General features: G+C 53.1%; 2 protein-coding genes across 2 annotated transcripts; both read left to right on the top strand.

Annotated features, from left to right (window-relative positions):
* Positions 1–760: 760 nt before the first annotated feature.
* On the top strand, positions 761–10,449 carry ZRANB2 (zinc finger RANBP2-type containing 2). Its single transcript, XM_064719504.1, has 10 exons — positions 761–892; positions 1,146–1,198; positions 1,381–1,489; positions 2,477–2,559; positions 3,407–3,483; positions 3,787–3,924; positions 4,685–4,857; positions 6,734–6,820; positions 8,173–8,337; positions 8,856–10,449. The coding sequence occupies exons 1-10, from the start codon at positions 837–839 to the stop codon at positions 8,917–8,919; spliced, it is 1,005 nt and encodes a 334-aa protein (XP_064575574.1). The 5' UTR covers positions 761–836; the 3' UTR covers positions 8,920–10,449.
* Positions 10,450–11,251: 802 nt separating this feature from the next.
* On the top strand, positions 11,252–16,661 carry PTGER3 (prostaglandin E receptor 3). Its single transcript, XM_064719503.1, has 2 exons — positions 11,252–12,098; positions 16,229–16,661. Exons 1-2 carry the CDS (start codon positions 11,289–11,291, stop codon positions 16,514–16,516), a joined length of 1,098 nt encoding a protein of 365 aa, XP_064575573.1. The 5' UTR covers positions 11,252–11,288; the 3' UTR covers positions 16,517–16,661.
* The last annotated feature ends 201 nt before the right edge of the window (positions 16,662–16,862 follow it).

Genomic DNA, 16,862 nt, shown 5'->3' with positions numbered 1-16,862 from the left:
CCTGAGCGCTCCCTGATCCATCGGGATGTCACTGGCACCGTGCCCAAGGAGAAGCAGCCCAGCCTGGCCGGTGTGTCTGTGGCAAGGAGGGTTTGTGGGGTGGCTGCTCGGAGCCCTCAGCAGCCGGGGCATGCGGGGCTGCTCTGCTGGGAGGGAACAGCCCAGAGCTCCCGTGAGGGACGGGCAGCTGTGTGACAGGGCACAGACAGACACACGGAACGGGCTGGGGGCACAGATTAAACCCGTTAAACCCAGTGCCATGGCAGGGACACCTCCCACTGTCCCAGGCTGCTCCAGCCTGGCCTTGGGCACTGCCAGGGATCCAGGGGCAGCCACAGCAAATCTGGGCACCTGGGCCAGGGCCTGCCAACACTCACATGGCCCCGTCCTGCCCCCTCCCGTTCCCTTTTCTCGTTCCCTTTTCCGTTTTCCTTTCCCGTTCCCGTTCCCATTCCCTTTTCTCTTTTTTCTTTTTCTTTTTTCCCCTTTTCCCTTTCCCTTTTCTCTTTTCCCCTTTTCTCTTTCCCTTTTCCCTTTTTCTTTTCTTTTTCTTTTTCTTTTTCTTTTTCTTTTTCTTTTTCTTTTTCTTTTTCTTTTTCTTTTTCTTTTTCTTTTTCTTTTTTTCTTTTCCCGCAGCCTGCCCTCCTCTCCGCCAGGGGGCGCCCGCGCCCCGCTCCCCCCCCACCCTGCGGCCGAGGCGTCCGCGGCGCTGCCTGAGCGGAAGGCGTGCGGGTGGGGCGGGGCAGGGCGCAGGCGCGCGGCGGGCAGCCCGCGCGGCGCAGGGCCCGGGTCCTGCGTGTGGCGGCGGCGCTCGGCCCGGCCCGGCTCGGCCCGAGATGGCGACCAAGAACTTCCGCGTGAGCGACGGCGACTGGATCTGCCCCGACAAGAAGTGAGGGCGCGGCCGGGAGCGGGCCGGGGAGCGGGGCGCGGCCAGCGGCGGTGCGGCCGGGGAGCGGGGCAGGCGGCGGGAGCGGGGCTCGGGGGGCACACGGGCCCGGTCTCACGGAGCCGGCTCTCGGTGCCGGCTCTCGGTGTGGGACGGGGTCGGGGTAAATCGCGACGCTCGGCTCGGGGTGAGCCCCCGGCGCTGCGCGGGTTCCGGCCCCCGTTAATGCCGGCCCTCGTGCTCTGCTCCGTGCCAGGTGCGGGAACGTGAACTTCGCCAGGAGGACGAGCTGTAACAGATGCGGCAGAGGTGAGTTCCCGGCTCACACACCTCTTCCCCCGTCTCCTTCTGCCCCGTAAAACTGCTCTAAAAATTCCTCTCGAACCCCAAACTGTTTGAGAAGTCCATTTATTTTTGCTTAAAAGACCCTGCAATGTTTGCGGTAAGTTCCGAGGCTGCCGTTTCAGGCGCTCTTGTGTCTCGCCCCGCAGAGAAGACGACGGAGGCCAAGATGATGAAGGCGGGGGGCACGGAGATTGGGAAGACGCTGGCCGAGAAGAGCCGGGGGCTGTTCAGCGCCAACGACTGGCAGTGCAAAACGTAGGCACCGACCCACAGCTGCTGCCTGTCCCTGGGAATTCCCTGTGCTGCCGGACAGCAGGGCTCCGGGCCACAGCTCTGGGCTGTGCTCTGGGAGCAGCACTCCTTGGCTGCACGTTAATTAATAGAGCAGCAGAAACGGCAGCACTGCCCAGGAGGAAGGCCAGGTTTGCTAAGCTGGGACACTGCCCAGGTTTGGAGGGAATGTGGGGATGGCACTGCCACCCCCATGGCATTGGGAGGTGCTGCCTTCCCTGGCAGGGTGGGCAGGCCCTGGCACAGGGTGCCCAGAGCAGCTGTGGCTGCCCCTGGATCCCTGGCAGTGCCCAAGGGCAGGCTGGACGCTGGGACAGTGGGAGGTGTCCCTGCCATGGCAGGGTGGCACTGGGTGGGCTGTGATGTCCCTTCACACCTATCTGATAGGATGTTTCATTCCCATCTGAAAGATAAGGTTTTATTCCTATCTGAATGATGTTTAATCCCCAGTCTGAAGGGTAAGGTTTTATTCCCAGTGTGAGGGATGCTTTATTCCCATCTGAAGGATAAGGTTTTATTCCTATCTGAAGGATGTTTTATTCCCATCTAAAGGATAAGGTTTTTGTTCCCATCTGAAGGATGTTTAATCCCAGTCGAAAAGTAAAGGTTTTATTCCAGTGTGAGGGATGCTTTATTCCCATTTTGAAGGATTAAGGGTTTTATCCCCAGTCTGGGATAAGGTTTTATTCTCAGTCTGAAGGGTAAGGTTTTATTCCCATTTGAAGGATGTTTTATTCCCATCTGAAGGAGTTTTATCCCCAGTCTGAAGGATTAGGTTTTATTCCCATCTGAAGGGTAAGGTTTTATTCCCATCTGAAGGATGTTTTATCCCCAGTCTGAAGGGTAATGTTTTATTCCCAGTCTGAAGGGTAAGGTTTTGTCCCCAGTCTGAGGGATAAGGTTTTATTCCCATCTGAAGGATGATGTTCCCATGTCTGTGTCTCCCTGCAGCTGTGGCAATGTGAACTGGGCGCGGCGCTCGGAGTGTAACATGTGCAACACCCCCAAGTACGCCAAGCTGGAGGAGAGGACAGGTGAGCTGGGGGTGCCTCAGTGCTGGCACTGCTGGCAGAAAGGGCTCTGGGAAGCAGAGTGGGCATTCCTTGTGTTCCCTGGACTGGCACAGTTCATACAGGTGCAGGTTCTTGGCCTCAGAGAGTTTCGGTGCTGAGGGAAGTGGTGGCTCCAAGTGGGAAATCAGCCTAAGCTGCCCCTGTGTTGGATTTTGATGTCAAGACTGTGGAAGCCATGTTTAATTAATCTGCAGAGGCCTCCCGTGGGCTGGCCACGTACAGATAAGGCTGTTATCTGCTCAGGAGGGCTGGGGCTCAGTTTCAGCTCTCCTGAGGGAACTGGGGCAGGATCTCCTTACAGCTCCTGCACTCTCCCCTCTGCACCTGCGGTCAGGCAGGGAATGCACTGCAGGACTGGAGCAGGGCAGGGACTTTGGAGCACAGGGTGGAACTCAGAGGCACAGAAATAAAGGAGCCTGGAGAAGAGCACAGAGCTAGCTACTCAAAAGGAAAAACAATATTGAGTATTGTGAAAATAGTAAAGGATATTAAATAATATAATCATATTTCATACAATGATTATAATTGTAAATAATATATCCATGTATTTATTATTTAAATAAGTTATTGAAGTACTTAGTACTTAATTAAGTTGAAAAATACTTTAGTGTTCCTAATCCATTATTTTAATTGGATTTGTGAGAAACTGCATTTAATAAACGTGCATGGGAACAATTCCTGTTCCTCCTGAGATCCTGTTACATCCTTGTGGCAGATTTGTGATCCCCTGAGGGTTTCCAGAGCCCCTGTGGAGGTTTCTGTGCTGCAGGCAGCTGAAGGCATTGTGTTGTTTTGCCCCTTTCTCAAGGCTATGGAGGAGGATTCAATGAGCGGGAGAACGTGGAGTACATAGAGCGGGAGGAGTCCGACGGGGAGTATGATGAGGTAAGGGAGGGCAGGGATTGCTCTGGGCAGACTCTTGTTGTGTTTGAGGATATCCCATAAAATTGAAATGCAGAATGCTCTCATTCCCGTTCATCTCTGTAGAGGCTCATTGTCCGCAAGACAAACATCTCTTTAAAAGTTCCTTGTTGCTAATTGATGTTCCATGGTGCTCCCCTTTCCCTTGGGGCAAGATCCTATTTAAAATTGATGATTATTTATTTTCTTATAGAAGTGTTATCAAAATTACAGTTGGTGATTGTTTTTGATTAAATCCTGTTCTAATCCTGGCACAAAATTCCTCAGTTTGGGCGCAAAAAGAAAAAGTACCGGGGGAAGCCAGTGGGCCCTGCCTCCATCCTGAAGGAAGTGGAAGATAAGGAGTCTGAGGGGGAGGATGAGGACGATGAGGATGAAGATCTCTCCAAGTATAAATTGGATGAGGTAGGATGGTTTGTTGTCTTGAAGCAGTTTTTAGTCATGATTTCAGGGCTGCCCAGAAGCAGAAGGGCTGGTCAGTGTTTTCAGCTGCCTTTAGAGCAGAACTCTGGCAATAATGGTGCCCAGAGCTGCTGGAAGAGATGTGCACAGGCTCTGCTTTGTTCTAAATACCTGCACTCAAAAATGGGCAGTCTTAAATCATCAGTGACAAGGCTGAGATCAGAACCCAGAACTCCAAGATGTTTATTTGGAACCTGGATGTGTGGTTACCATGTATAGCACGTGCTCTTGAGTTTTTCCTAGGCTTTTCAAACCACATCAGATTTATTTTTTATAAAATGAAATAAAATATTCTGAGGGTTTTATCCATCTTTTCTGAGCTATGTGAGTATCATTTATTGGATTTTCCACATCTTTGGGCAGCAGCCCTGCAGAGACGTGCAGATGGTGCTGTTTTACACAGCCATCACCAAACTTTGCATATGAGATCTGTCTCTGCAGAGTTGGGCTTTGCTTAGAGATTCTGAGGGTGAAAATTCATTTAAGTGGTAAAAATGTGTCTGTGTGCTCATTAACTTTATTAAATAACAGGGGGTTTGATTCAATACCAATTTTAAGTCACTCTTTACTGCTTAAAATTGTGGGGTCTCATTAAATTCCGCTCAGTTTTCAAAGGCTGGGAAAGATCATGAGGCAAAGGCTGGGATAAGCAAAAAGGGGAGCTGAAAGCATTGCCTGAGTGTGCTGTGCTGTGCCTGTGCAGGATGAGGATGAAGATGATGCTGACCTGTCCAAGTACAACCTGGATGCCAGTGAGGAGGAGGACACCAACAAGAAGAAGAAGGCGCCGAGGCGCAGCCGCTCCAAGTCCCGCTCCTCCCACTCGCGCTCGTCCTCGCGCTCCTCCTCTCACTCGAGCTCAAGGTCTAGGTCCAGGTAAACGGGTACAGGTCCAGGGTAACGCCAGGCAAAATGTCAGTATCTGACTTCCTTATTTCCTTTGTTTCATTGCCTTACAGTTGTGTGATGATGTGAATAACTCTCCATTTACAGAGGTGGTGATGCTCTGCCTGAGCTGCAGCAGGGAGGCTCTCTGGGGCTTCTTTAGTGATTCAAGTTGATATTTAGTGAAATCCTTGAGAGAAATGGAATAATGTCATTTATTTTCAGGTTTTCAGGCTCGTTGGCCATGTGTGGTTCTGTTGTTGGACAGAGGGGGGCACTGCTGGAGTGGGAGGAGGTGGCAGAAGAGGCAGTGACAGTGCAGCCCGGGCAGATTCAGGGAAAGGACACAGTGGGAATGTCCTGGGAATAAAGACAAGAAACTTGAACTTGAGTTAATGGCAAGTAACAAAGTTTTAAATGCATTGGCAATGTTGTCAGAACCTTCCTATCCCTGGAACTGTCCAAGGCCAGGCTGGACAGAATTGAGATGAGCTTTAAGGTCCTTCCCAACACAAACCACTCTGGAATTCTCTAATAACGCTGAGGGTTTATAGGGGACCTCACAAAGGTCTGCTGGGCAGGCTTAAGCTCTCTCATTGCTATTTAAATTCAGTAATAAATGAACAGTTCAGTCAGTGCTTTTCAGCTACCTCACAGCTCATGCAAGCAGGATCCTGATTATTCAGAACAAGCTCCCAGGATCATTTATTAAATTCACATGTGTAAAGTTCAAGTTTCTTCTAATCTTCCCAGCTTCATCATTGCCCCTCAGTGCTGTCACTGCCCAAATTCTGCAGCCCCAGCCTCTGGCTTGGCTTCTCCCCATCACTGTTGGCTCTCGCTCCTGCTGCCTCTTCTGTTCCTCAGCCTCCCCTGCTTCCCACTGCTCAGAGCAGTGAGAGTGCTTGGCTGGGAGGCTCCAGGGACACTCAACCACCTCACCTGCCCATAACTTTGGTCATTAATTCACAAATATTAACAGTGAAATAGAAAGTAACTTGTCCTAACTGAGATTTCAACTTCCTCTTGAACTTTTTGCTTTTAGCTACAGATAATTGGAAATATCAGTTGCCATTTGTGGATGCCTTTTTTGTGGGTTTTAAAAAGGTTTAAATGTAATTTCCTAGCTAGGAAATGTTCATACTACTGTGTCCTGCACAGTAAAATGAGAAAGCTGTGGTAACAGTATAAACTCAGAGGCTGACAGCAAGTAGAATATATTTTACCTGAAAATGTTGTTAGAATTTGTTTTCAATGCTTTTGTTTCCAGTGGTTGCTGGAGCCTGCTGCCATTGTTAAATTCCTCTTGTGGTTTGTGCTTTAGAGAAAATCCATCAGTGAAAAACTGGGAAATAATTGTGGCCAGTTACAAGTTGTGTTGGATATGGCAGTATTTTAGCCCCAAATTAACCACTTAATTTATAATGCAGGGGAAAATCTTTATGAAAATTTGAAGATTATTACAAAGTGCTTGTGAGAACTGGCTGGGGGAAATTTAGCTGCCCAATCCTAATGCTATCATCTGCTCTGCCTCTGAAGGAAACTGATGGGTTTCCAGTTAAGGCACAAATTAAAACATTGATTTCATTAAATAATGAACAGATAGGAAGTTATTTCTTTTTGCCAGATAACTGCAATCCTGTTTAATTGTTGTGCTTTGTTTTAGGAGCCACAATCTAAAGCTGCCTTTGTCATGTTTTTAATGCCGTGTAGAAGTGTCTGGTTTATGGTGTGCTGTGGTGATGCTGGGGGCAGGAGGGGATTGGCATTTTCAGACTGTGTTGCTGCCTCGTGTCTGCTGCTCTCAGGAGCAGTAACTGCTAAATGCAAGTCAGACACTGGAAAAAGATCTCCCGTGTTGTTGCAGGTCCCATTCCAGGAGTTCTTCCAGTTCCAGATCGAGATCCCGCTCCAGCTCCAGGGAACAGTCGCGGTCCCGTGGGTCCAAATCCAGGTGAATGAGGTACCAGGCTGTCCCTGCACAGACACAGGGCGCAGGCTGCAGCTGCTCTGGCCCCACCGTAAGGCTGTGCTGCTCAGACAAACATTAACTGCTTTTTGTCTTGGAAGTCAGCCCTGCTGGGTCTCTGCACCGGGTGTTGCCACCACAGCTGAGTTCACTGAGGAGCAGAGGTTTTGGTGCGAGAGGTTAAGTCCGGCCTAAGCCGGACGAGCGGACGCCACCGAGCTGCAGTGGAGGAAGAAGGATTTCAGTGCATGGTTCCCTGCTGCAGGCATTTGGGTGCTTTTCCTGTTTCCACTGGGGCTGCTTGAGCTGGAGGAGCGTTAGAAATGCCACTGTCCTTCTGGTTTTGTGTTCAGTGAGAATTCTGCATCTTCCATGAGACAGGACAGCCGTTCCTGTATAAACCTGGGGGATCACAGGAACATGTTGGTAGGAAATGGTGGGAGAGGCTGAGAGCAGTCAGAGTGATTTGTGTAGAGCATCACTGAGCTGGGCAGGGCACAGGAACAAAAGCGTGTTTGAGGTGTCCTTGCACGGGCATTCCATTGGCAGAACATTGCCTCTGTGATGGAATGAAGGGCTGTCCCTTCTCCATGCATGCAGAGAATCCCAAAATTCGAAATGAGGTTGGGAAGGACAGTCACAAATGGTACCATCACCCCTTGGGAGCAGGGACGTGCTGTGGATTATCCCGTGAGGGTCAGCACAGGATGGAATCCGTGCTTTTGGGAAGAGGAAAGGTGTCCCTGTGCCCCACCAGAGGGGTACTGTGTTCCAAGAGATGTTTTTATATATTATGGCTCTGTTCTGAGAGGCTTTTTATAGCGTTTTGGTTGAGGAAGGTTTTAGTCTCTTCACAAATGTCGTTTGAGATCTGTAAATATAACAGCTGGATTTGTTACTCTTTGATGAACATGCAGTGTGAAATGTCCATTAGGATAAAGTGAACCATGGTAAATCAGCTTTAGATCTCTGGTTTCCATGTTATTCTGATGTGTGGATTTAACTGCTGAGGAAGGTCCTTACAGAGGCACTTCCCAGCAGCTTTCCAGTGCTGTTTTCCCAAAATGGCTCATTTTGGTGAAGGCTGGGGAGAGCTTTCCAAACCATTGGTGGTCCATTTACCAGGAAACACTACTTAGCAGAATTTCTTAGGCAAGCTGCCCTGGCAGTAGCAGTGTTCTTGGCAGAGTAAGTATGGAAGCCTCTCATGTTTATTTTCCATACCCTTGGAGAAAACAGAGTAGTGAATGTTGACGAAAACTGTCTCTGCTTGTTCTGTCTTTGTGCCTTCTCCATGGCCCCAGAATTAAATGTGGTTTATTTCTCAATCAATAAAGATCCAGCTCCAGGTCCTACAGGGGGTCTTCCACCCCAAGGAAAAGATCTGGCTCCAGCTCTCGCTCCTCGTCTTCCCCCGAGAGAGGCAAGAAGCGAAGCCGCTCTAGATCCTCTTCCTCTGGTGATCGCAAAAAAAGGCGCTCGAGATCACGGTCACCCGAAAGGTTTGGGTTTATGTAGAATAAGAATGGCTGTATTGACATGTGTGATGGTTTATTGTAGTTATCCAAGGACTGAGGTTCACTGGGAAGCTATTGAATCCGAGCAGTTATTCTCATAGTAAAAGTAGTTTCCTCACTTGCCCTACTCTTACTTTTGTTAACCCCTCTGTAATTGTTTTTTTTAAATAATTTTCCCCCTCCAATGAAAGTCCTTCTGGTAGTAGCATGTTCTGCATAAAGACCTGGCTCACCCTTCTTTCAGTGTGTGACAGTAGTAATGTGTTCATTATTGAATTATTTTCTTAAGTAAATACTGCATTGCAATAGAAACTGTATTCTACTCTCAATATTAAACTTAGACTTTTAGTGTTAAATTAGATGCTTAAAGTTACTTGTATATTCTTGTAAGGCCCCCATGAGATATACTTGGCTTCCAGCTATGGTAGGATGCTGCTCAGAGTGGGTGCCAGGATGAATCTGAGCTCATTTCTGTGCATGCTTTCTCCATTTGTATCTTGCAGACGCCGCAGATCTTCCTCCGGATCCTCCCATTCTGGTTCCCGTACGAGTTCTAAAAAGAAATAATGTGTAAAAGCTCACACTTACAAAAACCCACCAAAATTCCAGTCAGTGCATGAGACATTTTTAAGAAGTTGGTGTCTTACTTGGTCAGAAGTGCTCAATCTGCTAGTAGAGGTGCATGTCTGTCCTGGCTTTCTGGCAAACTGCAGCTTTGTTCATCCATCACCCAAACCCGCAGTAGCATTTTAAGCCATAAACTCCCCGGCACAGGGGGAAGTTCTGTGGTGTGGGGGGGTTTTGTTATTTTTCAAGATCAGTTCCTCCGTTGCTGGCTCCCTCAGCTGGAGGAGCAGGCTGGGAATGCCTGGCACAGCTCTCTGTGCGAGGAGAGGCCGTGAGTTTTGCAGAGCAGGATGGAGCTCCCGTGGGACCACAGCAGGGGCAGGGCTGGGGGCCTGGGCCAGCAGTGGGGCCTCGGGCTGAGCAGTTTTTGTTTTGCCACGTAGCAGTGCCAGTGCAGATGGACACCCCTGTCTAGCAGCTCAAACCCCCCCGGTCCATCATGATTCCAGAGGGAATTGGCCTCATTCCTGGCGAGGGAGGACGTTTGCAGCCAGCACAGTGCTGTGGCTGTGGTGGTTTCCAGAGCCCGGACTCCGGGATCCCTCCTTCCAAACGGAGCAGTTGGGATCTGCTCTTGGGCTGGAGGAGTGTGGAACTGGCTCCTTGGAATCAAGGGAAGCTTCTGCAGGCCGCCTGTAAAATTTCCTTTGGGGCTGACTAAAATTTTCAAGGTATCTTATTTTTATTTTTCTTTAAAAATGAGAATGAATAAACTGTGTAGAAAGTTCTGGCATCTTCAACGTCTTCTTCATCGATCATTCTTTTTCCCTTCAACATAATTTATGGCTTAAAATGCTTTATGGAATCCATTTGAGTACAAAACTTGGTCTCTCTTGAGCTCCGTTTGGTTAAGAAAGGTTTAAGTTTCTTCAGTGCCATCACAAGGTAAGTATGGTAAGGAAAACTCTTCTTCTTAAACAAGCAAAGAGCAATATACCTTCATTTATTTCAGTAATAAAACTGCCAGATTTGCTGCTTGTTTTGATAAACTGCACAGAAACAAACGGAGCAAAATCGAAAAACTCCATTCTGCTTTATTTTCCTCTTTTTTTTCTTTTTTTTGAGCCATGTCTTTTGGACTGGTCTAGAAGCAAAATGTTTTTGGTGTAGAGGTATTTTGATAAATCTCTTTGCAGAAAAAACGCAGTTCCTTCTTTAATGCTTTCTTTTCTCTCTAATTTCCATGCTAAATGTGTGTAGGTTGCACAAGAGCAGGTTAGTCTGTAACTGTGCCTCTGACTTCAACGTCCAACTAAACTGTAAAACCAGATCAAGTAGACGCTCTGTTGTTAGCCTTGGGTTTTCTTGTGCTTTGTATTCCAATTGTTGCTGTACTTAACAGATGGGAGGTTTTAAAGTTAGCAACTGATAGGCCACAGGCAAAGGAGGAGGAGGATGGTTCATTTGGCTTAGAGAACATGTAAGGCAAAATAATGCTGTAGACAAGTGTAAATAAAACCTGTGAGTCAACTGCTCGAGTGCTTTGTCTCGGGGACACTCAGACTTCCCTGTCACCTTCACTGACCCTGGTCCCTGTCACCTCCACCAACCCTGGTTCCCTGTCACCTGCGCTGACCCTGATCCTGTGAGTCAGCTCGCCTGGCCCACAGCTCCCCCACGGTCACATCGTTGCAATCCTTTAAGTCTTAAAAATAATTTTTAATTTCAACAGCAAAAGACTTAATAAAACTTCCACGACTGGAATATCTTGGGCTGGATGGGACCCACAGCGATCATTGATCCAGACCCCCCCAACAATCCCACCCTGGACATCCCTGGAAGCATCCAAACTCTCCCGGAGCTCTGGCAGCTTTGGAGCCGTGCCCAGCACCCTTTGGGTGAAGAACCATTCCCAAAATCCACCCTGAGCTCCCCTGGCCCAGCCTGAGGCCGTTCCCTCTGCTCCTGTCCCTGTTCCCTGGAGCACAGCCCGACCCACCCGGCTGTGCCCTCCTGGCAGGAGCTGTGCAGAGCCACAGGGCCCCTGAGCCTCCTTTGCTCCAGGCTGAGCCCCTGCCCAGCTCCTCAGGGATTCTGCAGCCCCTGCCCAGCTCCTCAGGGATTCTGCAGCCCCTGCCCAGCTGGCTCGCTCCCTGCCCAGCCCGGTTCCCTCTCCCTTCCCACGGGCTCTGCCCGCTCTCGCTCTCGCTCCCGCTCCGCCCCGGGGCGGGTCCCGCCCGTCCCTCCCTCACATAAAGCGGCGGCGGGGCGCTGCCGACTCCGTGCCCGCTCCGTGCTCGCTGCACGCGGACTCTGCCGGCTCCGTGCCCGCTCCGTGCCCGCTCCATGCGGGCTCTGCCGGCTCCGGGATGAGCCCGTGGCAGCAGCGCCCGCCCAACGGCAGCGCGGCCGGCGGGCCGGGCCCGCGGGGGAACGGCACGGGCCGGGCGGAGCGCGGCAGCGCCGTGTCCGTGGCCATCCCGCTGACCATGATGCTGACGGGCGTCGCGGGCAATGCGCTGGCCATGCTGCTCGTGTCCCGCAGCTACCGCGCCAAGGGCAGCCGCAGGAAGCGCTCCTTCCTGCTGTGCATCGGCTCCCTGGCGCTCACCGACATGCTGGGCCAGCTGCTCACCAGCCCCATCGTCATCTCCGTGTACCTGTCGGGCCGGCCCTGGGCGGCCATGGACCCCTCGGGCCGCCTCTGCGACTTCTTCGGCTTCAGCATGACGGTGTTCGGGCTGTGCCCGCTGCTGATCGCCAGCGCCATGGCGGTGGAGCGGGCGCTGGCCATCCGCGCCCCGCACTGGTACGCCAGCCACATGAGCCCGCGGGCCACCGAGCGCGGCCTGGCCGCCATCTGGGCCGCCGGCGTGGCCTTCGCGCTGCTGCCGCTGGCCGGGCTGGGCCGCTACGCGCTGCAGTGGCCCGGCACCTGGTGCTTCATCAGCACGGCCGGCGGCAGCGCCTTCGCCGCCGCCTTCGCCGCGCTGGGGCTGCTGTCCCTCGTGGTGACCGGCGCCTGCAACCTGGCCACCATCGAGGCGCTGGTGTCGCGCTGCCGAGCCAAGGCCGGCGCGCCTCAGCCCGGCTCGCGCTGGGGCCGCATCGCCACCGAGACGCTGCTGCAGCTGCTGGGCATCATGTGCGTGCTCTCGGCCTGCTGGGCACCGCTGCTGGTAGGTGAGCCCCTACCGGGGCTGCCCTCCGCGTCCTCGGGGGCGGGAGCGGCACGGGGAGGCTCCGGGGACATCCATGGACAGCGGGACGGGGACGGGGACAGGGGTGCAGAGCGTGGGACGGGTGTGGGAGAGGAGCTGGGAGAGGCCCCAGAGCGGGACATCCATGGACAGCCCCTCGGGAGGACAGCAGGGACAGGGGTGCAGAGCGTGGGACGGGTGTGGGAGAGGAGCTGGGAGAGGCCCCAGAGGAGAACCCAATGCAGGGAAACCAGCTGCAGGAACCGGGGACAAAAGGAGAAGAACCAGCTTCTTGTGCAGAGAGAAAAGGGGGATGTGGCAGAGGCTCTGGGAGCAGGACGCTGCAGCCGGATGGGATTTAGGGTTTTTGTTTGCTCCCACCTTGCAGCAAAACTGCTGTCAGTGTTTTATGGGAAAGCGCACAAGCCGTGACTTGTGAGTGCCTTGTGGCTGGCAGCCCGCTGTGTTTGATTTACAGCAGCCTTCAGGGCTTGTCCGGCCTGCTCTTGAAGGAACATTGCATTGCTTTCCACTATTTTATTATTCCTTCCTTAAGAAGCCCTCCTCGTGATGTAGGAGTGGGGGAGGCAGAATGCACATCTCTGCTGAGTGGGACCAGGGCACACCCGGGGTCTGGAATCCCAAAAGGCTGGGTTATTCTATCAAGGACTAGTAGGATTTTAGGGGAATTTGTTCTTGGGCCCTCTGAGCAGGATGGGCTGAAGCTGGTTGAGGAAATGCTGAGGTTATGTGAAAGGTTCTTTCTGGCTGGAGAAGGAGTTTTCTTCATGTCCTGTCACCCCTGAGGGTTCCACCAGCCTTGCAGCATGAGAGGAGAGCCCTGAGGTGGGGAAAGCGTTTCCTTCTCCCTCATAACCAGGTAAACCAGTGAGGAAGCAGGGATTCCGCTTGGTGGTTTGGTGCCCTGGGCATTTCTGTGGTTTCAGAGGCAGGAGTCAAGCCACAGGCACGAGGGGTTTCAGCAGCACTTCCCTTCCCTCTGCAGCAGCAGCAACGCTTGGAGGTGCGGAACTTCTTCTGTGGGGTGCTCACAATCCAGACTCATGGCTGCGGGGGTATTTTTACAAATACACCTCCATTTTTATACATAAACCTCCATTTACGTGCTCCCCAACTTGTTCTGTACACCCCTGAGGTGCAGGTCAGGAGTTAGAGACCAGACTTCTGGAGAAGTGAGCACAGAGAATGCAAAAGCCTTTCCAGTGAAAGCCAGCTTGTAGCAATCATTTAACCCGTAGCTGCAGCACTCAGCAGTTGTAAGAAACAGCTGAAATGGAAATCTGGCACTTTGCAGAGGAGGTTTTTTTGTTTCTGTGGTTTTTTTTAAAGACATCTGAGTTTTGTAACTGAGAACTAATGGATCCTGGCAGCTGCTGCTGCGAGGTAAACAGCGCCCTCGCCACACACGGTATTTTTAGAGCTGATCTGTTGATGGAAACGACAAAATCAAATGTGATTTAGGGGCAGAGGGAAAGCTCTGACATGTGGCTGTGCTCTGGAGGGCTCCTTGCAGTGTCCTGCACGTCTGGCTCTCTGCTGCCTTGGGAAGGAGGGAGGAGAGCAGGCAGGGCAGGAATTGCTCCCTTTTTCCAAGGGAGCACCTGGGAGAGCACCCCGCTCCAGGGTGGCGTTGCTGGTTCCCAGTTCACACTGACCTGTTTGCTTTGGAGCCTGCGCTGACGGGACTCAGGGAATGGCTTCCCAGAGGGCAGGGTTAGAGGGGATGTTGGAAGGAATTCCTGGCACAGGGTGTCCACAGCAGCTGGGGCTGCCCTGGATCGCTGGACATTGGGCTGGAGCAGCCTGGGACAGTGGGAGGTGTCCCTGCCATGGCACTGGGAGGGATTTAAGCTCCCTCCATTCCCAAACCAGTCTGGGATTCTGGAATAGCCCCTGAGTTGCAGGGAAGCAGACAAATGACCCCGAGGTGAAATGGAGCAAGCTGGATTTCACAGAAACGCCGCTGCAGCACAACCTGGAATTATAGTAATAATAATTTTGGAGTTCCAGCTACAAAATTATTCCTTCCCAGAGTTGTTCCCGAGTTATTTAAAGCTAAAATGCTCAGAAGTTCTGCTGCTCTTCCTGTTAAAATACTTCTGCTCCTTATCCCTCCTGGCAGACAGAAATTACAGACGTATAAAACCACACTCATGATAACAGTAAAGTTTTGGCTGCTCTTGTTGAATAAATCCAATCATCAGCATTTTGAGCCAGATTTTTAATGGCATGAATTATGTTGACTTTATTCCACCTGATGTTGTTCCTCTGCCTTGTGCAGGCTTTTAATCCATTTAGAAGACCAATACAGGCCATGATAAACAACCTCTAATGATATCAAACAAACAAAATTTCCAGTAGAGCAGCTGTTGGCCCAACAACTACTCCAATAAAGGGATATTACGTAATAAAACCAGAAAAGAGCAGCAGTCGTGTGCTTGGGAACTGTATTTTTATTAGCCTGGTGGTTTTGGAGCTCCATCTGAAAAAGAGAGGGCACAGTCTGGACAGGGCCAGTGTGTGAAGAGCCAGGGAAGTGGTCAGGTTCTGGGTCTGGTGCTCCAGTGGCTCCCGATGAGCTCTGGGTCTGTGTCCATGTTTGTACAAAGCTCTGCATCCCTGTTTTCACAGGGCTCTATCCGTGGCCACTTCGGTCAATGAAATGTCGTGGGTAGAATCCTCAGCTGCTTCTGTTTAAAGAAACAAAAACAATCCTGTGCTGTCCACGCTGCCCTGCCCTCCAGACTCAGCCCAGGCTTTCCAAGGTCAACACATGGTTATTGATCTGGCACCCAGAATATCCCTTGGAGTGGAAAAATCCTCCCTGGAGCCTCTGCTCCCGGTCACCGCGGCTCCGGCTGTCCCTGCTGTGGGGACAGCAGCAGCCCAGCCGGGACCTTTGTGGTGACACAGCTCTGAGGAGCCTTCCTGTGGGATTGCAGGTTGCCTCCTTCCAAGGGCCAGGGCTGGCAGTGATTCCCAGCGGCTCTGCTCCCTCGGGCTGTTCCCAGCAGTTCTGGGACCGGCTGCTGGTTTGGCTGGGGCTGGAAGGGCTGGGACTGCTGGGCAGGGCTGGGGGTGCACTCATCGCTGTGGCACTGGGGGCACACACAGCAGGATGGACAGACAGCCCCACTGGGGACACACACAGCAGGATGGACAGACAGAGCAGGATGGACAGACAGCCCCACTGGGGGCACACACAGCAGGATGGACAGACAGCCCCACTGGGGACACACACAGCAGGATGGACAGACAGAGCAGGATGGACAGACAGCCCCACTGGGGGCACACAGAGCAGGATGGACAGACAGCCCCACTGGGGGCACACACAGCACAATGGGCACTGGGAGCACACACAGCAGGATGGACAGACAGCCCCACTGGGGGCACACACAGCAGGATGGACAGCCCTGTTCCGCAGGGATCCCAGGCAGCAGGCTCAGACAGCTGGGACCTCCAGGTCATGTCCAGGAAAGATTTGTGATCAGATAAAGAATCCATTCAGGAAAACCAGGTGTTCAGGAGCCCTCCCACAGAATCCCATACAGGCTGGGGTTGGGAGGGACCTTAAACTCATTCAGTTCCACAGGTAGGGACACCTTCCTCCATCCCTGGCTGCCTGAAGCCCTGTCTGGGGCACTGCAGGGATGCAGGGCAGCCCCAGGCTGCTCTGTGGTGACACACAGCCAGCAGCCCTCACCCTGTCCCCTCTCCCTGTCCCCTGTAGGTGACCATGCTGCAGATGGTGTCAGAGCCATGTCTGTGGCACTGCAGGGATGCAGGGCAGCCCCAGCCTGCCCTGTGGTGACACACAGCCCTCACCGTGTCCCCTCCCTGTCCTCCCTGTAGGTGACCATGCTGCAGATGGTGTCGGAGCCCTGTTGGGACACTGCAGGGGCAGTGCCTGCCTGCCCTGTGGTGACACACAGCCCTCACCGTGTCCCTTCCCTGTCCCCCCTGTAGGTGACCATGCTGCAGATGGTGTCGGAGCCCTGTCTGTGACACTGCAGGGATGCAGGGCAGCCCCAGCCTGCCCTGTGGTGACACACAGCCCTCACTGTGTCCCCTCCCTGTCCCCCCTGTAGGTGACCATGCTGCAGATGGTGTCGGAGCCCGCGGCCGGGCCGTGCCGGGGCGGGCAGCGCTGGGAGCCGCGCCGGGAGTGCAACCTGCCGCTGACGGCCGTGCGCCTGGCCTCGCTCAACCAGATCCTGGACCCCTGGGTGTACCTGCTGCTGCGCCGCATCCTGCTGCGCAAGTGCCGCCAGGCCGCCAGCGCCGTGTCACACTGCCCCAACGGCGCCGAGTGCAGGGACAGCCACACGGACAGGGCCCTCACCCTGTCCCACGACATCCGCCGCACCGCCGCCTGACCGACGCTGCACAGCGGCCTGGGGACACCACTGCGGCCTGGGGACCCCACTGCGGCCTGGGGACACCCCACAGCAGCCTGGGGACACCACTGCGGCCTGGGGACCCCACTGCGGCCTGGGGACACCACTGCGGCCTGGGGGACATCCCACAGCAGCCTGGGGGACATCCCACAGCGGCCTGGGGACACCACTGCGGCCTGGGGACACCACTGCGGCCTGGGGACACCACTGCGGCCTGGGGACACCACTGCGGCCTGGGGGACATCCCACAGCAGCCTGGGGACACCACTGCGGCCTGGGGACACCACTGCGGCCTGGGGGACATCCCACAATGGCCTGAGGACAC

Source organism: Zonotrichia leucophrys, chromosome 8 (genome assembly GCF_028769735.1).
Source record: "Zonotrichia leucophrys gambelii isolate GWCS_2022_RI chromosome 8, RI_Zleu_2.0, whole genome shotgun sequence".
Lineage (NCBI taxonomy): Eukaryota > Metazoa > Chordata > Aves > Passeriformes > Passerellidae > Zonotrichia > Zonotrichia leucophrys.
This window is presented reverse-complemented; position numbering and strand designations above follow the sequence as displayed.

Coding starts and splice junctions, on each gene's coding strand:
- PTGER3 (XM_064719503.1), top strand. CDS start 11,289: ATGAGCCCGTGGCAGCAGCGCCCGCCCAACGGCAGCGCGGCCGGCGGG. Junction 12,099..16,228: donor CCTGCTGGGCACCGCTGCTG/GTAGGTGAGCCC, acceptor TCCCCCCTGTAG/GTGACCATGCTGCAGATGGT.
- ZRANB2 (XM_064719504.1), top strand. CDS start 837: ATGGCGACCAAGAACTTCCGCGTGAGCGACGGCGACTGGATCTGCCCC. Junction 1,490..2,476: donor AACGACTGGCAGTGCAAAAC/GTAGGCACCGAC, acceptor GTCTCCCTGCAG/CTGTGGCAATGTGAACTGGG. Junction 8,338..8,855: donor AGATCACGGTCACCCGAAAG/GTTTGGGTTTAT, acceptor TGTATCTTGCAG/ACGCCGCAGATCTTCCTCCG.